The sequence below is a fragment of the Bactrocera oleae genome, chromosome 6 (genome assembly GCF_042242935.1).
Source record: "Bactrocera oleae isolate idBacOlea1 chromosome 6, idBacOlea1, whole genome shotgun sequence".
In the NCBI taxonomy this organism is placed as follows: domain Eukaryota; kingdom Metazoa; phylum Arthropoda; class Insecta; order Diptera; family Tephritidae; genus Bactrocera; species Bactrocera oleae.
Window position 1 is genome coordinate 30233316 of NC_091540.1, and position 25279 is coordinate 30258594.

General features: G+C 34.0%; 1 protein-coding gene across 1 annotated transcript in view; it reads right to left on the reverse strand.

The window, feature by feature from the left end:
- Chs2 (Chitin synthase 2) overlaps positions 1-25279 on the reverse strand; it is an 85755-nt gene that overhangs the window by 35115 nt on the left and 25361 nt on the right. Inside the window, 6 exon segments of the mRNA XM_070112207.1 lie at positions 16777-16993; positions 17211-17744; positions 18380-18564; positions 18655-18855; positions 18926-19052; positions 19119-19285. Coding sequence (XP_069968308.1) covers positions 16777-16993; positions 17211-17744; positions 18380-18564; positions 18655-18855; positions 18926-19052; positions 19119-19285 — 1431 coding nt within the window.

Genomic DNA, 25279 nt, shown 5'->3' on the forward strand with positions numbered 1-25279 from the left:
TGTTACGGGAAGCAACCAAAAAAAGCTATGTTAAAATTTCAGTACAATTTTAGACGTTTATTATGTTAAGTAGGATGTTAAATATTACAGACCTCAACTTTTTATAAGAATTGTGTACCAATGTAAATGCATTTTTTTAATATATTGTAGTATATATACTTTAACAAATACAGCCAATCCCGGTTAAGTAAAACCCCCTCAAGTGTCAATCTCACTGTTACTGCAGCTCACGCCTTTTTTTTAAATACAGAGAAATTATTAGTTTAGCCACCAATCGCTTACGTACTAGACTCGCTTATGCATCACACAATTTTGTGCTTCATTCAAAATTTATATATATTATTATCATAAAAATGTTCCCTCTTATGTATTACTTCAAAAACCTTTACGCAAGTCCCTATGTTAATCAAAGTTTAATTTGTAGTCAATATGATCTGTGATATGGGATTAATGCGTATAAGGCAAAATTTGGTTTTTTGTACTCTCGCAAAATTCTTTTTTTTAAGTGGGCGTGGTCCCGCCCCTAATAGGTTTAATGTGTATATCTTCTAAACTACTAAAGCTGTAATAACAAAATTCACTGGAAGCAAATGTTTTTAACACCTCTACCTACGGTGTGAAAATGGAAATCGGGTGACAACCCCGCCCCCTCCCCATGTAACGGTACTGTTAAAAACTACTAAAAGCGCGATAAATCAAGCACTAAACCCGCCAGAGACATTAAATTTTATCTCGGGGATGGTATGAGATGACTTTATAGGAAGCGCGTTCAAAATTAGACAGTGGGCGTGACACCGCCCACTTTTAGGTGAAAACCCATATCTTGAGATCTTTTTAACCGATTTCAACCAAATTTGGTACATAACATTCTTTTTATATTTCTATGGCTAATGGGCAAAATCGGATTACAACCACGCCTATTTTCCATATGACACCATTTTAAATTCCACATGATTCTTTCACTTTCCACTATGCAAATCAAGCAACAATGATTATATCGGCGTAAAACTTTGCGTGAATAATACGTTTAATGTATGCCACCTTGTGACCCAAAGATGTCTAAATCGAAGCAAAACTATTCGAGTCCCTAGGTACTGCATTTTTTGACCCCAGTGCCTATAGTTGCCTTTTTATCGAACATATCGGTCATTGTGTAAGATATATAATTGAAATTCATATAATAGAATAAATAAATAAAACTATTGATAATAGTATGTCTTTGTTTCAAAAATGCATTGGATCGGATCAATAGTTCTTGTAGCCCTCATATATCTAATATAAATATTTTTACTTCCGCGTGACTTTATACCGCATATTAACTCACATAAAATGAAAATGAGAGAGCGTGTTTTACTCCATAACAAGATCTAATCGGGTGAAAATTTTCCTTAGCCCCCATGTAACTAATATCAGGATTTTCGAACATTAATCTGACTTTACTCCATTTGATTGGTGATGGTATGTGAGGTACCTTAATGAAACAGTGGGAGCATTTTATTAGTCTGTGGCATGTTAGTAGTATGTGGTATTGGAAAAAATTAATAAAATCGGGTTAATACTACCCTCAAAATCCATATACTACTTATAATGCTTTTCGTTATTCTAACCAGTTTTATGCCGAATATGTCGGTCAGTCAAAATAGTGAATTCCGATTCTCTGGTTGACGTTTGCCACCTAAGCGTATAATATAAAATTTAGCCACTTTGGTGGAGTTAATATCACATTCATACTTATGTATATCTCACTTCAAGCAATAAAACTGAGACTAAGTTTATGGCCTTTAATATAAGTCAAGAAGATATCAAATTTGATTGTAATTTAATCACGATATCATTTAATAATGGATGTTTAATTCAACATTTTTTAATATACGGTTTGGAGGAATTTTCAGGTCTTCGATTTTCCCAGCTCACATGTACGACTTATGATATAATTGTTTTCATCAAGTTGATAATTTAATGAAATTAAATAGACAGTTTTTCTTAAAAATAATGTAAATCGCTTCATATGAATGAAGTTGGTCTAGACTTTGTGTAAACCTTATAACCCTAATATACTGATTTCCGCTCCTCTGATACAACAGCAACCTCATATACCCCACATATTAAATCTAACCCCTTTGGCTCAGTTTATATCACATATACCATGTTTGAGTTAAATAGCTTCTTTTTATAAAAGTTAACATTTCGGAGAAAAAAATAGTATTGATTATAATAATAAATAAATATTAGTAATGTAGTATCAAAAGGGCTAAAGACCCTTTCATGTGGTTATAGATAAACTGCGACTTCATCCGCTTACATGCTATTGTCTATTATTTCAGTTTTGCGACACATTTTAATATGAAGGTCATGAGATGAACTGTAAACTCAAGAAAATTACATTTTTATTTAGCACCGTTGGCAGCTTATGAAAGGTTTAGATATTAAGACCGAAAGCAGAAAATCTACATACCTCCTCTACATATGTGTATACCATATTTAATTATATGTAAGTTATTGTTAATTTAGCCTTCATGGGTAGACCCTTCAAAATAGGTACCATAGAGCCCCCTCTTTTAGAAAGCGTATAACAAAAGTAATTTTCGGAGGGGTTTTCCGAGAATTAAATTTCAATACAATGAAATAAACTACTAATTTCTAAAATATAAATATAACTAAATATTTTGTATTATTATGTTAGCGAATAGCTAAGTAATATATAGGTATACAAAAGTACGTAAGCTGTACCAACATGTTGCAAGAGTATAATAAATATCAGTACACTGTGTTTGTAGTTTCAGTTTCACTAGATGTCTTTACCAGCAAAGTGCTTTATTCAAACTAATTTTAGTGTATTATTATATACAGTGACGATCAAAACCGTATTATATACAGTGGCGAGCAAACACATATACATATGTGCACCAGTATACCATAGTACCTATACACGGAACAGGAAAGGAGTCATAGCAAGGACTTACAAGGAATTACAGTGAAAGAAAGCAGCACCTAGGATCCAACTTTTAACACCCGGACGGACTGAATTATATACGTATTATCTATAAATATTTTATATATTAATCCATTTATTATTAACTAATTATGCCCAGATTAAGTAGAAAATCTATATTACTAAGTCGTCTTCGGAATACAAGACGTATGAGAGTTCTTCGTGCAAACTCTTTATATAGAGATAGTGAGCAGTCACAAAATACTGTAAGTCACGCTAATCGTAGATTAGATTCCGATGTACGTCTGTCCGTACAAATTATCAATACAAATCAACATAGAACCAGGCGGGAAAATTTCGAGTACGGTCTTTTGAACAAAATTTAAATACTGTTCAAGATAGAACAAGACGGCAAGATCCACAAATTCGCTCTAAAGAGCAAATAAGAGATACTCGAGGTCATAGGTCTCGGCGTGAAGACCCCGAGGTTCGATCTGTTTAGCAAGTTACAAATACTGTTCAACATAGAACAAGGCGGCAATATCCCCAAATTCGCTCTGAAGAGCAAATAAGAGATACTCGAGGTCATAGGTCTCGGCGTGAAGACCCCGAGGTTCGATCTGTTTAGCAAATTGCAAATACTGTTCAACATAGAACAAGGCGGCAAGATCCGCAAATTCGCTCTGAAGAGCAAATAAGAGATACTCGAGGTCATAGGTCTCGGCGTGAAGACCCCGAGGTTCGATCTGTTGAGCAAGTTGCAAATACTGTTCAACATAGAACAAGGCGGCAAGATCCCCAAATTCGCTCTGAAGAGCAAATAAGAAATACTCGAGGTCATAGGTCTCGGCGTGAAGACCCCGAGGTTCGATCTGTTAAACAAGTTGCAAATACTGTCCAACATAGAACAAGGCGGCAAGATCGCCAAATTCGCTCTGAAGAGCAAATTTGTGGATCTTGCCGTCTTGTTCTATCTTGAACAGTATTTAAATTTTGTTCAAAAGACCGTACCTCGAAATTTTCCCGCCTGGTTCTATGTTGATTTGTATTGATAATTTGTACGGACAGACGTACATCGGAATCTAATCTACGATTAGCGTGACTTACAGAAAATAATGTTATAGAAACTGAAAATAGTGGCAATTTAACAGATTTCAAAAACATTTATTTCCAAAATATAAATAAGGGCCCTACTGAAATATGTATTTGCTGCGGCGGCTTATGGTTTTCACGCCAAATCCGCCTTCTTTTTAATGCAAAAATTTCTTTCAGAAGATGGAAATTACAATTTTTGTGCTACTTGCAAAAATGCGATTGTTAGAAAGAACGTCCCAAAAATATGTTTAGCTAACGGTCTAAACTTTTCTGAAATACCGGATTGTTTGAAAGGTTTAACCTTCGTCTCATAATGCCTAGATTGCCTTTTATGACAATCCGTCCGTTAGGATATCAAGGTCAGAGTTTGCTCGAAGGTGCTGTTTTTAATATACCAATTTCTGTTAACAATACTGTGACATCTCTACCAAGGTCCTTTGATGAGGCTCATGTTATACAAATTCACTTAAGAAGGCGTTTGGAATACAATCATGATTACATGATCGATACCATACGCCCCGCAAAGATTATGGATATGGCTTTGCAGTTCTTAGTGAATACCCCTCTGTATCGTGAGCACAATATACATATTAATGAAAACTGGATTTCAGAATTTAATGACCATGAAGAAGGTCCGTTTGTTACATCTGCAGAGGATTCCCGATTGGTTCAACCTTTTCATCCGGCACAAACTTCTCATGATAATCCCTCAGGTAATAATATTCCCACGGGTATTTTACCTTCAGAGCTAAATCCAGGCGGTCAAGAAACGCTTTTGGACAATATTCCTGTAGAAAACTTAGACTATAACCATTTAGTTATAGCGCCAGGTGAAGGACAAAGACCAATTGACATAATTCAAGATAATAATTCGGAAGAGTTGTCATTTGGAACAATATACGTTGGGCAGAAGCGTACATGCTCTGAAACGTATAGCAAGATAATACGTTCTGAAATTCGCCGTTTTGACAGAAGAGCGTGTACCATTCCAAAGTTGTTCTATGATTACAAAAAATTAGAACTGCTACAAATTAAGAATAGTACATTCATTTGCCTTAGAAAGTTTTCAGGTCGTAAAAGAGTTGCGGCCCAAAATCTATTAAACGAAAACTTGATTTAACTCGATGATGGTTACAAGGTTTTGAAAGGCGTTAGATCCTCACCTGCGCACTGGGAAGCTGAGAAGAAAAAGGCAATCGCTATGATTCGCCAATTTGGGCTTCCAACCTTCTTTATCACTTTATCGGCTGCAGAATCTCAGTGGGTTGAGCTTTTGGTCATCCTCTCTAAAACTGTTGATTCTAAAGATATTTCGGAAGAGGAAGCCAACAGTTTAACAACTCAAGATAGATATCGCTTAATTCGGTCAGACGCGGTTACTTGTGCTAGATATTTTGACTACCGCTATCGACAAATTCTTAAGCTTTTTGAAGATAACGCCGGCATTTTTGGAGAGCTTTTTGTTACAAATTTCTACTGGAGAGTGGAGTTTCAACAGAGAGGTTCCCCGCATGTACATGGCTAGCTTAATAATGCTCCCAGGATCAACCTTCAAGTTCCTCAGACATTCCCTGATGTCATTAGTTTTATTGACAAGTATGTTTCTACCGATGGTTCGATCAGCCACTTAGAAAATTATTAGGGTTATCAAAAGCATAACCACAATCGATCTTGTACTAGGGAAATAAGAGGACAACAGTTTTGTCGTTTTGGTATACCATATCCACCAATGCTTTCAACGCAAATACTGTTACCAGTTGTTGTTTGACAACAAGTCAAAATTCAGAAAGACACAAGGAAAACTTTTTCAAAATTCAAAACGTTTTAAATTCAAATATGAGTACAGAAGACATTTCTAATTTAAACAATTTTGAACACTTCCTGTCTGATAGTAGAATAAATATGTCTTTTGATGACTATTTGTTAGCCCTTAGGTCAAGTTTAACAAAACCCAAAATTTTTCTAAAAAGAAAATTACAGGATCGTTTTATAAACGCTTATAATCCTCTGATTTTGGAACTCCATAGAGCAAATATGGACATCCAATATATACTGGATGCATATGCTTGCTGTTCATATATAATTAATTATATTACCAAGTCTAACAGGGGAATTTCTAGGCTCTTAAATGAAGCTTTATCAGAGGTAAATGCTGGAAATTATACTATTAAGCAAAAACTTAAACATATAGGTCACAAATTTATATCAGGCACAGAAAAATCTGCTAGTAGAAGAGCACAAGAAAGTGATCATGAAGAAGAAGAGAGGGAAGACGATAATTTAACAGAAAGCGGAGTTGTCATACCTCTTAAAGACGGTAGCAGTTTTGTGAAAAACGTACCAAACCTTGTATTATTCGGTATAGAAGGTTTAACCCAGATTTGGCCAGAGTTGAGTATTTCCGCGAAATGTTAATGCTGTACTATCCTTGGCGGAATGAACAGCAAGATCTCATTGAAAACGATAATGAGCAGACTTGCATAACACAGCGCATTATAATTGAGAAAAATCAAAGAAAATAAGATGTTTTTGAGCAAAGAGTACTTAAAAATGTTCTAGAAAGTCTTTATAATGAAATAGACTTGGACGAAGGTGCTCAAAATGAACTACCTATCGTGGAAAATGAGTTCAGAGTGTTGGCACTTCCAGAAATAAACCCAAATATAAATTTGTTGGACTTGCATGGCGAAGTTGATGAAATATCGATGGTAGGTGCTCGTATGTTTAGCTCTGTTGATGCGAGATTAAAACAAATTTTCAAAACAGACAGTCCCTTCGGTGGTATACCGATCATAGTGTTTGGTGATTTGAAGCAACTCTCACCTGTTGGAGATAGGTGGATATTCTCTCCTAATCCCAATGATGCATACAGCACTTTAGTTGGTTCCCCTTTGTGGCAGTTATTTAAACACTTTGAATTAACAGAGATAATGAGACAACGGGAGTCTCAGGCCTTTGCAATTGCATTAAATCATATGGCATCTGGTACTATGACAAATGAGGACATATCACTCATTGAAACTCGAGTAGTTAATTTCGAAGAAGTTCCCGATGATGCCATACATTTATTTTGGTCCAATGAAGAGACAAATAATTTCAATGCCCTTAAGCTCAGTCGAATCCCAACAGAAGCTTTCCTTTCAACTGCAAAAGACTCAGTTAAAGGAATTGGTATTAAAGGAAAGTGATAATATTTTGGAAAGAGTTAAACTTTTCAAAACTTCTGAAACGCAGGGACTGCCCTATGCATTGACACTAAAAACCTCCGCCAAATATATGATTACAGTGAACATAAACACGTGTGATGGCTTGGTTAATGTGGCAGCTGGACAACTTATGCAAATTGATTTCCATTGTTCTTTTCCAACAATTCTGTGGATTAAATTTTTGGAAGCTTCTGTTGGTTTGATAGCACGATCAAAAAAGCCTCATCCTCTAGAAAGTTCTTGGACACCAATTGAAAAAGTTCTAAAATCTTTTCAATATAAAAGAAATGAACCAATTTCAATTGAAAGAAATCAGTTTCCAGTTGTTCCGGCTGAGGGAATAACTATTCATAAAAGTCAGGGTGCCACATATAATAAAGTTGTAGTCCATACTCGACCCAGAATGCCTAAAGCTTCAATATATGTCGCTTGTAGTCGAGCTACTTCTGCAGAAGGTCTATTCATCATAGGAAATTTTATTCCTCCTAACAAATTTTCTGAATCGGATCCCGTATTTAGGGAACTGAGGGAATTGAACACAAATAAAGCTTTGACAACAAGTTTCAATTTTATGATTTCCCGAACATCAGGACATCAAATTGTATTCCATAATGTTCAGAGTCTTCACGCTCACATTAATGATATAAAAAGCGACTGTTTGATGCTATCTTCAGATATTTTATGTTTTGTAGAAACTTGGAGTTATCCTTGCGAACGTTTTGATATATCCAATTAACGAGCTGAGAATAGATAGCACGGAAACAACCAACAGAAATAAACGGGACATTATAAAATAATATATGCAAAGCATAGTATTGCTTGCTCTATAGAATCAAAGGCTGTGAAGAAAATTTATTCAGGCCGCAAAGTTTTAGAAGCGGTTTTGTTTTAATGTTTCAAAATGAATATTCTGGTTCTATATAGAAATTCAGCTTTCTCTGTCAGATAATTAATTGTAGAACTTCAGGAAGTCCTTACTTCTGAGTTAGGCAATCAAAATGTGCTAATTGTTGGAGATTTTAACATTTGTTTAATGTCTACAGGGACTGCAATAAGAAATCTGCTCCAAGAAAAAAACTTTAGTTCCCTGCTTGGTGCAGAATATTCAACTACACCTGCCGGTACACAAATTGATTGGGCATTTTCAAACATGGATCCTTCCCGTGTAAATGCAATTACTTTTGAGACAGTACACAGCTATCATGACAGTATTTGTGTCTCTATTTCGAACTAAAGTTTTCAGACTTAGTGCAATAGTTCTTCATTTTTTTCCATATATAATGGAATTGGAATGGTATAGGAATTTTGACAGTAGTTTTTAAGACAATTTTAAGAAACATATGTAGATAATCTAATTAAGAAAATTTAAATTATATATATAATTTGTTATTTTGTATAAATATATAATAGAAATTAAATAGTATAAGGAAAAAAGAAATATAATTTGGATATATGTATAAGAATCTCTACAAAAATTTATGTTTAATATTGTAAATATTTTGTACAAATTAATATAATAATATTATATAATTTTTAAAGTTGTTAATATTTATTATTTTTAAGCTAAACATGTATAATAATATCGATATAATAAATAAAAAATGTTATTCATTGTCCAAAAACGATTTCTTTTCATACTTCTCAATACAGTTGTAATGCATTCTATATAAAATCAATTATAATCGGTAAGGGAGGGCTAAGTTCGGATGTAACCGAACATTTTATACACTCGCAAAGTCAAGTAGTATACTCGTTTGAGATTTCTTTGAGGATTGAGTGATATTTTCGGTAGAAGGTCAACCATAGGCACTGGGGTCTACATATTTAGTATTTAGGGGCTTGAACAGTTTTGGTTCGATCTAATCAATTTTTGGTCACAAGGTGGCATACTTTAAACGTATTATTCACGCAAAGTTTTACCCCGATATAATCATTGTTGCTTGATTTGCATAGTGGAAAGTGGAAAGGAATCAAGTGGAATTTAAAATTGTGTCATATAGAAAATAGGCGCGGTTGTAATCCGATTTCGCCCATTTTCGCACCATAATATAGAAATATAAAAGGAATATTATGCACCAAATTTGTTTGAAATCAGTTAAGCGGATCCCAAGATATAGGTTTTCGCCTAAAATTGGGCGGTGCCACGCCCACTGACTAATTTTGAACGTGGTTCCTATAAAGTCATCTCATACTATCCCAGAGATAAAATTTAATGCCTCTGGCGTGTTTAGCGCTTGGTTTATCGCGCTTTTAATATTTTTTAACAGTACCGTTATATGGGGAGTGGAAGGGCTTGTCACCCGATTTCACCAATTTTCACACCGTCAATCGAAGTACTAAAAACATTTGCTCCCAGTGAATTTGGTGGTTATAGTTTTAGGGGTTTAGGACCACTTTTAAAAAAAAAAATTAACAGCAGATGCCCCTTCCTGATATGATCCTGTATACCAAATAACAGTCTTGTATCTTATTGCGGAGCTTAGTTATGGCAATTTATTTGTTTCTGATTAACGGCGTTTTGTGGGTGTGGTAGAGGTCCGATTACGCCCATCTGCAATACCAACCGTCTCACGGTACCAAGAAACATGTCTACCAAGTTTTATAAAGATATTTAATTTTTACATAAGTTAGAGCTTGCACGGACAGGCGGACGGACGGACAGAGTCACCCGGATTTCAACTCGTCTCTTCATCCTGATCATTTATATGTATATAACCCTATATCTAACGCGATTAGTTTTAGGTGATACAAACAACCGTTAGGTGAACAAAACTATTATACTCTGTAGCAACAGGTTGCGAGAGTATGAAAAAGTGTAAGCATGTTACATTTTCACTATGATGAAAAACGAGTCAGAAAATATGCACAAAGACTTTGGTATTCCAATGGTAAAGAAGAAGTAGAGGACAGCAAAGAGAAATACGAACAGAAACTAGGTAGTCATCCAAATCTATTAGCTAATGTCTTGCTATAGTCCTGTAATCAAACCCGCTTAAAAGGGAAGGAACTATTAGGCTTCTAAAGAGCAACGTATCACCGAACAGGCTCATCTAGAACTTTGAGTTTGTCTTGTTTTATACAGATTTAAGATTTTATTACTTAGACGTTGAACACACCTAATTGTTTCAAAAATATTTTTATTTTATTTTTTTAAAAAATTATAAAAACACTGGCATTCTCAAAATAATATATTAGGAGTGACCTAGAAAATATCCAAAAATTTAGAAATTTTTTAAAACGACTTTTTAAATATAATATAATAGTTTTAGACAAAAAGATATTAAAAATAATAAATTAATATTTTTTGGCAGCATCTACAATCTGTTGCATCAAACTGCTATGATTGTGCATATTTTATTTATTTGGGAATTGAGCTACAAGCTACTTTTATCGTCTTCCAAAGCTCCTTAATATTTGGGAGAGCCTTATTACCACATCTTAGCCATTTTGATTGTATGTTTTGGACAATTATTTTGCCGGAAAACCCAAACCAATGGCATTTCATCGGTAGCATAGGAAAGCATGGCTTCCTGCGTAATTGACATAACCGAGCCGTCTATGATATCCTTGAGCCAGTGTATTACCTCTACACCATAGTATGAAAAGTATGCGCTCACTATTATGATTGTTCGACCATGTTTAACAGTATTTATGTTAAATTTTGGATTAAATTCAGTTCAGGATAATCTTTTCATGTACTGACGAGAACCTTTTTCAACTAACAGAATATTCTTAGATTCATCTGACAACAAGATGCTGCGCCATTTTTCTGGTGACTAGTCAATGTCTAATTTTGCAAACTGAATCCGTGCTGCTAGGTTTTTTCTGTATGAAAAGGAATTTTCTCGGGCTGTGTGCAATTAAATTTTTATCCAATTATTTTCCTCTAATATGTTAGTTTAAATACTTAGATTTAAGCTTAACTCATCATTAAATTTTTTTAAGCTTGAAAAAGGATGTTGCCTTAAATATCTAGTTATTTGAGTAGCAAGTTTATCTGATATCGCTGGGGATCGTCCGCGTATTTCGGCTTTTGATGCCTATTTAAACACATTTGTACATCTAAACTCGGTCACGATAATATTTTGTACTATCTTGTACGAAAACGGGTAAAGTGGCATAACTAAGCACTAAATTAAGGTATAAAACGGTAATTTAGTACGAGTAATCGCAGTAGCCAGGGACATCTGCGGGCTAAAACTTTTTTAAAGTAGGCGTAGCTCCGCCTCCAAAATGGTTTAATGTACATATATATATTTCAAACGGCTAAAGCTAAAAGAGGTCGTTTTAGCACCTCTTCAAGCTCTGTGGAAATGGGTACAATCAGATAATAACCACGCCCACTTAAAATATAACGGTAATGTTGAAAATCACTAAAAGTGTTAATCAGTGAGTAAATGCGCCACATGTATTAAATTTCAAAACCGAGATGGTAAGAAAAGCTTTTATAGTAGCAGTTGTGAAAATTGAGCGTGGTATTGCCCATCTTTAGATGAAATTCCATTGTTCAAATATCTTTGAAAAAGCATTTATATATACATTTATCTAAATTAATTTAAATAATAATTTTTTCCCTCGGCAATATGTTCAAATATCTGTGTCATGTTTATTAGAGAATATGCCGAGACAATACATACGTACAAACATATGCATTTGCATGCAATAAAGGTTCAAAAATCCAATAGAGTTATAAAGACACATCTTAACGAAATGCACACGTATGTAGCGTGATATTACAGAATTGTAAACTAAATGGGTACACATTAGGGTGGAGCGAAAAAAATTTTTTTTTACTAAGCCTGAGGGTAAAATCTGTAGATTATAGAAAAAGAAAATTTTTAGACAAAAAAAATTTTTATTTTAACATCTAGAGGCGCACTCAGTTTTAAGTAAATTTCGAGTTAAACATTTTTTTTGGACAAAAAAACATTATTTTTGGTTTAAACTCTTTACATTTATAAAAAAAAATACCGAATGTGACGGTTTTTGACTCAAAATTTATTTTAACGCTTAAGGAAAGAATGTTGTCGTTTAAAACTTTTTTGTTTAAACTCCAATAATGACCACAAAAAAATTTTTTAAGTTGACTTTTAATTGGCTAGAAAGAGGACTCTCCACAGCTTCTAGAACACTTATCAAAAAAAATTTAAAACTTAGTGGGTCGCCTCTAGATGTTAAAAAAAAATTGTCCAAAAATTTTTTTTTTATATAATCTACAGATTCTACCCTCTGGCTAAGCGAGAGCCTAGTGTGTACCATTAAGTTTACAATTCTGTAATATCACGCTACATATAATATGTGTGCAACCTACCAAAAATATTTGTGAACGAAAAGATTTGTTGCCGCCGTTCAAGAGCAATAATAAAAAAATTTAAAACAATGAAAATTAGAAAAAATGCGAAATTTAAATATATGTGATGAAATCTACTATGATGTCATGCTTCGTAGTATTAATTTTCAATTGAAAATGACAAAAAACATTTATTAATTGAGAGCTAATACGTTTAATTCACTTTATTAAGTGTTGAAAGCTCCAAAATCAGTTGCCTTAATATATCACAAAATCACAAAAAAGGTTTTAAATAGTTTATCCATGTGTTAAACGGATATATATATAATAATTTTTAATCTTAATAAATTTTTGGGTGTTTTAGTTTAAACAACAACAATTTTTATTTTGACTGATCTGGTTCAAATGTTATAAAAAACGCTAATTTTGAGGCGTCTCACACTGGAATAAGTTGGGCATCCCTTTATTCCTGCTGAAGGCGGCTGTGGAGGATCATCTTCTTACTCTTGCTGCTCCATCTAAAATATTTCCAATAAACATATGTCTGTATGTTTTCAATTCGTTTGCAGAGATGACAACTGCTGCTTATCACAAATTCTACGAAATACGAAATAATCGTATGTATGTGCGGCATGCCAGACTATTTTCTTAACGAAAGTTTTGTTGTGCAATTAACCGAGAGAAGTTAAAGGTATATTTTTTTCAATAACTCATATATTTAACTAATTATGCGGGGAAACCAATTAACCGGGTTCAATTAAGCGGGGAAATTGACACGTATTTTGTATGTAATATATTTTTGACCGATCATTTGCTTCAAATAAGCGGCATCATTTAACCGAAGGTCAATTAAGAAAAAAATACTATATATATAAATTTTTCCTAAAAAAATTTTAATATAGTTTTTAATGTATATTTGTATATATAAACGCTAATATTTAAAACTATATCTAATCTAATTACTCAAAATTTATAAAAATAGACTATAATGTATTAATATGTAAATTAAAAAAAAAAATTAAATAAAAATCAAATAAGAATTTCAATTGTTTTATTTATAAGAGAAACGGGAACCGACACGTTAGGCAGTGGTAAACAATAAAATAATCCACGGCAAGTGACGAGGTAACCGATGCACCAATTTTCTGTAACCAATGGCTAACCACACAAGTAGCCAATGCATTAGTTTTCTCAGGGCCGGCCCGCGGCAATAACCCGCCCAAAGCAAATGCCAAATTCACCGTCCTTTTTAAGCCATTTCGCTTTAATAACAATATTTATAAGTTTTGAAATTTATTCAGGTCATTTTAATAAAAAAAAAGTCATATTCCAATGGTTTAACATAATTATTAAAAAAAATTTATAATTAGTAGTATAATATCAAAAGATAATTATTTAAATATTTCCATGCCTTTACCTTGCCGTAAATAAATTTTAAACGATATCTGTGGTATAAAATCGGTTGGGCAAATATAATTTCAAAGTCCAGTGGTGTACTTTTATGATCATTTTTTCTGCTAATATCTTGTACTTCATTGCATAAATTTGTTGCATCCATAAGAAGATGTATATGTCAATTCAACGTGAGTTATTGACATTTCTAATTTTTTACATTGTTCAAAATCAATGTGTATGTAAATGTTTGCAGCTGATCAATAATAAATAAAACTCAAAAAGTTTTAGTAACTTGATTCAACTGATCGCATCTTTCATCGATTGAAGACAATACAATATCAACAATTGCAAAATAGAAATTAATTTTAAAATTTTGCTTAGCATCACGAATTGACTCATTTCCCCCCCTCATAATTGAACTGCCTTTAATGTTTTCTTAAGCAAGTGTTGGTACCGTTCCTGATTCCAATGTACAAACATACATAAATATGTGATAGCATAGCAACGAATAGCAATAACCACTGGGGCTACTATTGGATCGTTCAGTAACCCTACAAGAACAGTGACATTTTACCGGTAATATGACAGTCGCATGGGTATGGGTATTCAAAATTGATTCACTATATATCTTTTCTGTTGACCATAAATTCATCATAGCTAAAAATTGTCAGTTATGATTCTAACGGCGATTCCACATAGAACTTTTGCTCCGCTTCGCGTCAGACATTTGTTTTGACAAGAAATTTTGATGTAGGCAACTCTAATCTTTTTACGCGAAAGCAAAGCGTTCATTTCGGCATACCCTCTGTTTTCTTCGCTTCGTTGTTTCAGTATGTTTTCTCACAAAAAAAATGATTTTTTTTTTATTATGATTTTGTAGTTGAACACATAATTGTGGTTTCTTTTATAACTCTAAACTTTTAATTCATATATTCATATACATATGTAACAACTAAAAACAATGCACATAAATACAAAAAATAAAAATTCAAACGCAAAATTAATAAATAATTTAAGCAAAAGCATTTTTGGTTCTATGGTGTCTCAGATCTATCTCTCTTTTTCGCGAATTCATCTTAACGTCTAAATTAAAAACAAATTTATTTTGATATGTGGTTTATTTTTTTACTGCTTATTTACCTTGTAAGATTCATTTCCATTGTAATAAATAATTTTTAATGTAAAGTGGTAAAAACTTATTCCAACTTGAACAACTTGCAACTTGTTTATTTTTTTGCAAAGATAGTATTCTTGGTATTTCACAACATCTCGAAACTAATATAGAAATGTGTGCTGTAGAATAATATAGTTTTACATATTCGGGACTAAAATAAAGTATATCCAGTTTTATACGTCCAGTTAATTATGCTACAATATCTTACATAATAGCTGATATGTACGGTATAAAGCCTACTGGAAGTTTGAAATCTTATATTATATTATGTGTATGGGAGATAGAGCTAGCATTCGATTTTATCTATTTTTGAAAAACATGATTTCTGATTTTCATTAAGGTACCTCAAATACCATAAGGAGTGAGTCAGAAATATTTTTATTAGATATAGGGCGACTTAGGGCATACAGGCATACTATTATCAAAAAACGATTATTTTCGAATTTCTATAAAAAGGTATCTCACAGATAGACTGGTACTTTCAATAAAAAGTTCGTAATAAGAACTGGAATCCACATGTTCGATAATTAGGTGCTTGAATAGTTTTGGTCATACTTTCTTGCAACATGCTGCTACTAAGTATAATAGTTTTTTTTCACCTAGTGGTTGTTGGTATCACCTAGGATAGTTGAGTTAAATATATGGTTATTTATTAATAAATGATTCAGATGACGAGCTGAATTGAAATCCGGATCTCTGTCTGTCCGTCGTCCGTCTGTCTGGGCAAACGGTTACTTGTGTAAAAATTGAGATACACGTGTTCCTAAACCACAACAGTGCTTCTATGTGCTTAAAAAGGACAAAATCGGCCGAAAACTTGCCTTAGTCCCCATATACCTAATATTCAAGATATTGAACCGTCCGGCTGACTTTACTCCATACATATCTTTATATTTAAATATTTATAACATGGCTTGAAAATGAGTCTCAATTATACCTGAACAATTTCAAAAAGTAATGCAATTCCTCTACCCTCAATGTATCTTATATAATGATTTCCGACTTTCTACCTGATATTAACAATGGAGTTAAACTCTTTCTCAACATTTTTTAATATAAAGTTTTGTTAACACCTGAAAGTATTTCCCTGGCGGTCATCCTTGCAAGTTGCAAGAGTATTTATTGTTCGGTTACACCCGTACTGAGAGCTTCCTTACTTGTTTTAAATAACATCTAATCAAAAGAAATTATTCCAATAGTTGTATAAGAAATCTACGGTAGTTACATACACCTACGGTAGTTGCATACACCTACTTAATGTAGCCTCCACTTGTATTAAAAAATCAATGAACAGGTACTAATAATAGTAACAACGGATACTATCAAAAATAATCCATATTTTTGGACTAATAAAAACCAAAAATTTCCAAATATCTGAAGTACTGGAGAAAAAAAGCTTGAAAAGACAAAACGACGAGAATAATTTAATGTAGGTGGCCTATCGACTCTTATTTTAGCCATCATCATGACTAAACTGAAAAATCTTCTACACTACCGAATGTACGTTTTTTGATGCACGACGTAATTTTTAACTTATTAACAATATTTAGGCAGGAATAATTATTAATTTCATATTTAAATTGAAGAATTCCATAAATTACTTGATTTTACAACGTTTGACCTATGTTTATCCATTAACAATTTTAGATAGTAAATGAATACTAAAGTAAACAGAAGTACTCACTTTCAAGCTCGTAATATTCATTGTCCGGTTTGCCACCATTAATGTGAAGTTTCGCCATACGCCGTGCACACTGATCTTCATCCAGTCGAATAATTGATTTTATAAACTCCATCATCTCTTCTTGATTTTCATGCCACATTGTTGCACACACAATCAACTGTGGTATTTTGTCACTTTCTTTTATATATGTCGGCACATTCGACGGCGCTGACTCACCCTTAAAAATATCAATACAAAGACACATTACACAGCTCTTCAATTATAAATTTAAATTGGAACGCAATCTTATATTTTATTTGAAATTTATTTTTACTGTCTAAAAAATATTAATGATGTTTCCGTTTTGTAAAAAGTTCTTTCCATAAAATGAACTTTTCTTTTTATAAGTACAATACCATTCATAGGTACGTTATTAAAAATGTATACTTATTTACCTTTCTCGTGAGATATTCAGCATTGAAATCGAGGATTCGCCGATTCATTGTTATACACTGATCCACCAAAAATTCACAATACCACGGACATATAAACAGCTTTTCTGTCGGTGCATTCTTTTCATTCTGCGGCCGCCAAATATGTCGAGTTATCCAAAGTTGTGATAGCCACCATATGGGCCACAACCAAAGTTTATCTGAGATAATAGTGTCGATTAGGCTATTATGGTCACTTAATATTAGTCCTATATAATCAGGAACCAATGCATGAAAAGCACAAGCATTGACCCCTTGCAGCGAGGTCAGCCAAATAACAATAGCAACAGAAGCAGGTCCCACCAAGTTCAATGGCAGTGAAAAACTAAATTCTTGTATTTTTATTTTACAAGCAAATTTTGCAAATACGTAACATAAATACGATGAACACATTTGTAATAATGAAATGTAAGTAACTGCATTAACGTTGGTTGATATTACAAAAATTCCTGATGTATAATTTAGATCACGTATAGCAAACATCGATTCATTCGTTACCTATGGAAAAATAAAAAATGCAAATGAAAGTTTTCTTTAAACTGAAAACTTCTGGTGCTATTTTAATTTACTGCCCGATATATGCCATTTAATGACAATACACAAATGGAAAACTTAAGTTATTATATATCATAAATATATATATGTACACATGGTCGTAATCAGATTAACTTTAAAAAAGATACTTCGGACTTTAAACAAGAATGCAAACACTATGTGTTATACACTTTGAAGTGCAATGTAATGGAAATGTGAAAGTTTAAAGATAAAGAGAGTGGGATCTGAGTTAAAGAGATATCTTTTGAAGGAGAATAATTATATATTATTTATATTTTTTAATATATAATTATTATTAGAAATTAATACAAAAATGTATTTGTTCAATATGTACATACATACTCAGCTAACAGCAAATGTTCGGACATATGGTCCATGTAGTTACATATATTTATGTATATATGTATGTATGTATAAACAAAATGTAAATTAAATATACAATATGTAAATCTAAAAAAAACTCATAGAGGTTAAAAAATTTAGAAATATTTAGAACTTTTATCAACCTAGTATTTTAATTCAGACCTCTTTTTGGTGCGCACTGCTTAGAATTGGTCTTAATTTTCAGTTTCACTCACCGTATTTCGATACACCAATATATCATGTGACTTCCATGCTTTCATAAAACAAGAGAAGTATTCAGTTAAAGGTTGACCATGAAAATAAAATCCAATTAAAGAGAAGACAATAATTTTCGCAGGCGAAATATAAAGATACGTCTGATATCTAGAACGACTACGGCGAACCGCTTGCAATATATGCGCTGAAAAGCCATACCAAATTTATATAACAATTTTTAATTAAATATTGTTGCCTTATCCCGTTTTTATTATAAAAATATGTAATTACAAACCCAACAAATTGTATGAAGTGATGTAGTTTTCCCACCAACGAATCGAAACAAGTATTAGTGGGAGAGCGAGTATTTGTAATCTCAAGTTTGTTGAAAATATTGGCCACACCAAAAAGACACTCAATTGAGCAACAGTTGCCAAAATGCTTATTGTTAAGTGACAAACAGAACGCCAAGTGGAATGAGGTTCGAATCCGAGATCTGTATTGTACGAAAACATAGAGATAATAGAGTATGCAAAGGTTTTAACAATTTCAAGCAAAGTGCTTACTCAAGATGCTTGGTATGAAACAAACTCCATTACAAAGCATTAATGCGCGGACTGAATCCAGTTGAGGCATTATCCAAAACACTAATATTGCCAAACCGATCGTATGTAAAACTTCAAATAATGAAACCTGAAGCAAAATTATAAATATGGACATATTACATATAGTTAAAATATTGTAATAGTAAAAACTCACCAACATAACCTCCATCCAAGTGGGGGACTTTACTTCTTTGAAAGTACAAATTCGCAGAGCTCGAAAGAATGTAAATACCTCAGGGGCAGAATATGCAAAGATCAGGGCCCAAAGCCATGCATACTGCTCCTCCTTGGGCAAAGTTGCTGTAAACAAACCATTCGCATCTGCAAAATTTTATACAATTGTATATTATAATATTATATATATAAGTACTAAATATAAATATAATGTTTCTGTGATATCTGTGTATCTGATTTTAAATTCAGGACACAATTTACATTATCTCACACCATGCTATACATACTGAAAGCATATGTAAATGTGATTAGGGGTCAATTAATTAACAACGTCGTTTACCCGGCATTTGTACACAACATAAATGTTACATGTGGAGTGGGCATAATTATCATCAAATTTTAGATACTTATATTCATACTTCCTGAGAAGACATTAAAACTACTTATCCTGAGCTTTGGAAATCCATCTACATACTGTTCTCCTCACTGTGCCAAGAAATATGTGTTGCAAGTGTTGCGTCAAGCAACTCTCTAGAAGAATTACCTTCAGAAACAAATGGCATCAAATTCATACCAGAGCAAAGAGAGTGTGAAACATTTTTCGTTAATACTACTCAAGTATTGCCTTCAGGACGACTTCAAGTCAGAATTCGCTTTAAAGCTGATCGTAAGTTACTCGGTCACTCCTATGAAACCGCAGTTCGGCGGTTTCAGGCCCTGGAGAGAAGAACATTGAAAGATTTAGAACCTCGTAAAATGTATCTGAACTTCATGAATGAGTATAAAGCACTGGGTCACATGACCCCAACAAATAATAAGATCCCGAGTGAGCCACACTATTTCATTCCGCATCAGTGCGTTTTGAGACCAGAGAGCACAACAACAAAATTACGAGTTGTCTTTGACGCGTCGAGTCGTACCTCTTCTCAAATTTCATTAAATAAACTTTTGATGGTAGGTCCAACCATCCAAGAAGAATTATACTCAACTCTTCTTCGTTTTCGCTTACACAAGTACGCTTTAACGGCAGACATTACAAAACGTACCACCAAATAATTATGCATAAAAAAGATAGAAACTATCAGCTTATTGTGTGAAGAGAGCATCCCTCAGAGCAAATTCAGATTTTTCGACTTAACACCGTCACTTACAGCACTGCGCCTGCACCATTTCTCGCAACACGGTGTTTACAAATGCTCAGCGATGCTAATAGAACTAAGTATCCACTCGGTTCATTGGCCATAAAAAAAAACTTTTATGTTGATGACTTCTTAACAGGATCTGACAATTTTGAGTCTCTAAATCTTATAAGAAGTGAGGTAATTAAAATATTAAACTCGACCGGATTCACCTTAACGAAGTGGTTTTCGAACCACCCTAAATTTTTCGACATATGTTGCCGAAAGAGGACTTGCTTCGATTTGTTTTATATGCCAATTTTAATGATCTGCGAGCCACTAAACGAAACATATTGTCAGTTTCTGCTCGCCTTTTCGATCCTCTTGGATTATTAGCCCCACTAGTCACCAAAGCAAAAATCTTATTGCAAGAGCTTTGGATCCAAAAACTAGATTGGGATGAGTCGATTCCATTGCGCGTTGACACTAGCTGGCAGAATTTCAAAGCCAACTTACTGCACCTCTCATCTATTAGCATTCCTCGGTACGTAAACCTAGAGTCGAATGCTATCTGCCAAATACATGGCTTCTCCAATGCTTCAATAAGTGGTGCTAGTGGTGTCAAATGTATGCTGCTTACTCCAAAGTCTAAAGTGGCTCCGCTCAAGACCAAGTCTCTTCCGCGTCTCGAACTCTCAGCAGCACATCTTCTTGCCAAATTATGGTCACGAGTAGGGCCTATGTTGAGTCGACGACGCGAGAAAAATACATTTTGGACAGACTCGTAAATCGTGTTGCATTGGATTAAAACACATCCATCTACATTACAAACCTTTGTCGCAAATAGAGTGTCCGAAACCCAAGAATTGACAAAGTACATTGGCGACATGTGTCAACAATACAAAATCCTGCGAATCAAGTGTCTCGGGGTTGCAACGTGGACGAATTGAATAATTCGCTATTGTTTGGCGGTCCACAGTTCCTCCTAGAAGACCCCGCTTTGTGGCCAATTAACACTCACTTCCAGCTCTCTCCAGAAGACGAAGCTAAGAGAAGCAGAAAAATACTTTCACACAAGCTGCAAATGTGAAAGATAATGCAATAATGGATCTTATCGAAAAAATCTCTTCTCATCAAAAATTGCTTTGTATGGTCGCATATTTATTACGGTGGATTAGACGACCAAAAAAGCCTACTGTGGAAAGGGATCTGACGTCAGACGAAGTACACTTGAGTTTTTTGAAAATTGTTCAGGTGGTCCAACATTCAGAATTTGCGAATGAAAGCCAAAAATTGACTAAAGGCACCACGCTACCCTCAAACTTGCAAAAACTCAATCCTTTTTTGCATGAGTACTCGGATATGTCGCTTTCATTCAAATTAATTCGAGTAGGAGGTCGCCTATTAAATGCACCTCTCCCATATGATGCCAAATTCCCATTATTACTTAATAAAAATTTGCACTTCGTTTTCACTTATTTACGATTCCTGCACTTTCGAAATCACCACGCTGGGGCAAAAGCGTGGGTTATGCTTCTTCGAGAACACATATGGCTTATTAATGCCAGAGAAGCATGCAGTAGAATCATAAGAAACTGTATACACTGTTTTCATTACAAGCCGAAGTTGCAAACCCAAATAATGGGAACTTTGCTAGTCGAAATACTTCGAGCGCTACGACCCTCTCATATATGTGGCGTAGATTTTTGTGGTCCAATACATGCTTCATTAAAAATACGAGGTCGACCACCCGTGAAAACGTATATCGCAGTTTTCGTTTGCTTCACTTCAAAAGCAGTACATTTAGAATTAGTTTCTGGCTTATCGACTAATTCCTTTATTTTCGCCCTCAAAAGGTTCATTGGTCGCCGAGGGATGCCCCAAACGATATACAGCGACAACGCCACCAACTTCGTCGGCACCGACCGCAAACTGCGCGAACTCAAGGAGGCGTTTCTGTCCCAGTCACCAGAACTAATGGGACTCGCCGCCAAAGAAGGGTTCAAATACGTCTTTATACCACCGAGGGCGCCGCACTTCGGCAGATTATGGGAGACGGCAGTGAAGTCCGCCAAACACCTCATCGTACGCGTAAGGGACAGCGTGCTGCTCACAGCCAAAGAACTGGGAACACTGCTGTCCGAAGTGGAGGCCATCCTCAATTCTCGATCCCTCGCACCGTTGAGTCAGGACCCCAACGACGGCGAAGCGCTAACTTCAGCGCACCTATTCATAGGATGCCCCCTCCGAGCACTACCACCAGCACAAATGGCAACGAACCCAATTCGTTGCTGCGAGAGATGGCAACTTGTTTGCTGTACCCATCAATGTTGAAGGATCATGATCCTGTCAAGGTGACCGGTGTTGCGTCAAGCAACTTCATGAATACTAAGTTAAATATTAAATTAATTTAAAATATAAAATGAATTATTAAAACATTGTAATTGAAATATAAAGTTTTTGGTTATAAAAAAGGTACATACTTTATAGTTTATATAAAATACTTACCCTAATAATACTAGTTAAAATACTCACCTTAATCTTTTACCATAATTTATTCTATTACCATAATTTATCGAAATGTAATCATATGATACTTACCCCTTTTTGTACATTTTTACATTACCACTAGTTTAAGCCGTTAGCTTAAGTATAGGCTAAGCGATTCTAAGAAACGTAATAAAGATTCATTGTAATTTTAAACGGAGAATCGTGCGGACGTAATTTATTTGTATCGGATATTTTAACTTTCATTATTGCAGGCAATTAGATTTTCGTTTTATAATCGCGCACCCCTATTAATAACTTCTTTTCGTTTCTCAAAAACTCTTGAGAATTTTCAGCAGGTTTCATTAAAACAACTTCATTTTTACCCAAGTTTTTGCTTGCACGGATAATTCAACTCATCTTGTCATCCTGAACATTTTAGTACCCATACTAATATTATAGATATTAATATAAGTATGTTTGTTTTTCTTCCACGCCAAAACCACGTAACCGATCATCATGAAACTTTCTACACATATGTGTTATGGTATTGGAAAGGATATTAGATATTTATTATTAAAAACAAGATATATTTTTTACGAATTGAGAAAAAAATTATTTTGGTACATTATATCTGTTTGTAAAATGAATTTTAAAATTTTTAAATTGGAAAACTTTATTTTGGTCGAAAAATTTATATGTATCAAAACAAAAATGCACCAAAAGAGTAAACAGACAAAATTTGGGTTTTCTGGTGTAACAAGGAGATGATTATCTCTATATAGTACTCGTTTACGTATGTTTTTAATTACTTGGTTTTGTTAATAATCTTTGATACATACATACAGGTTGGTTGAAAAGTTTCTCCGCTCGAAATGAAAAAAATCCTCTTTTTGGTACGAAATATATTGTGCTATTCAATATAATTTATCTTAACTTAAATACATTTATTCCAATGGTCCTCCAATAATTTTATGCCATCCCTACAACGGTTTTTCGGAAGCTCTGCAAAATACCCGTCTACGGCTATAAAAGCTTCTTCCTTGGACGAAAAACGCTTTCCACGAAGGAATTGTTTCAGGTCTCTGAAGAGGTAGTAGTCGCAAGGAGCCAAACCTGGTAAATATAATGGATGCTCAAGCAATTCGTACATTAATTAATTGAATTTTGTCATTGTGAGCAGGTGCATTGTCTTGATGAAAAATTATTTTTTTTGGTGCTGCAAACCAGGTCTTTTCTCACGAATTTTTTTCATCCAGAAGATCAAAAAGCTGCAATAATATTCAGAGTTGATTGTTTTACCTTTCTGCAGATAATCTAGATAATCAATTAACAAAATGCCTTTTGCATCCCAAAAAACTGATGCCATAACCTTCTTTGCTGATCGTTGTGACTTCACCTGCTTTGGAGCTGAACAACCAGCTTCAGTCCACTGTAAACGTTCTTGTTTCAATTAAGGATTATGGTGGTAGATCCAAGTTGTATCTATAGTTATAGAACGATGCAAGAAATTGGTATTATTCTGCTTAAAACGCTCCAAATTGCGCTGAGAAATTTATTTTCGATCCAGTTTTTGTTGAATTGTTAACGGGAGTGGCACTAACTTTCCAAACAGCTTTTACATATATATGTAATTCTTCATGTAAAATATGAAGTACTCGTTCACTAACAATATTATGAACTTGCTCAATGATTTCTGTTGTGGTTGCGGTTTTTAGTTGTCCTTCGCGTGAATCGTCTTTAAGTCTAGTACGATCACGTTTAAATTCACCAGCCCAAATTTTAACGGTGCGTTTTGAAGGGTAGGACTCTTTATTCACTTCTAACAATTGTTCATAAATTTCCTTTGATTTTAAACCTTTGTAGTAATATTTACTTGTAGTGTATAAAACGGTTTCGATTTTAAAAACATATTTTGTATGTGTTTTTATATGCATGTAAGCGCTTTAATATAAGCAACTTTATTTTGCGGGTTTATGTGGTTTTAGATGCTTTTCGCACTTATTTCTTTTACAAGTTTGTTATGCGAATTGTTCATTATTTGCCTTTTCTGTATTATCGGCTTATGAAGGATAGCAACTCTACGTCTGACTAGCTATGGCCAGAATGGGTGTTCCTTTGCCCCGGGGCTGTGAAATTAGGGCTGTGAAATTAGAAGGAAGCGAAAGGAACGAAAGTTGAAAACGGCTTCGATTCGTGTTAATAATGTTCAAAATTAAGGAAACTAGTGTACTACAAATATTCTTTTTTAATATTATATTTAGTAATATATTTGGATGATTTGGTTGAATTATATTTATTTGTGTTTTTGACACTGGGGATGTCAGAAGAAACAATAAGTTGGGCTGTTGCAGTAAGGATCTGCCAGCTTTAGGTGTGAAAACTTTTGCCAATGCTTGCTATATGTTTAATAGCTTCGAAGCAGGTTAGTAAGTGGCAATAGGATCATTGCTTCTGCTATAATTCGTTTATCCGCTTTATCTGACGCATTTGGTTCTTTCGTTAATTTTTAATTGTTTGAACTTTGAGATATAAG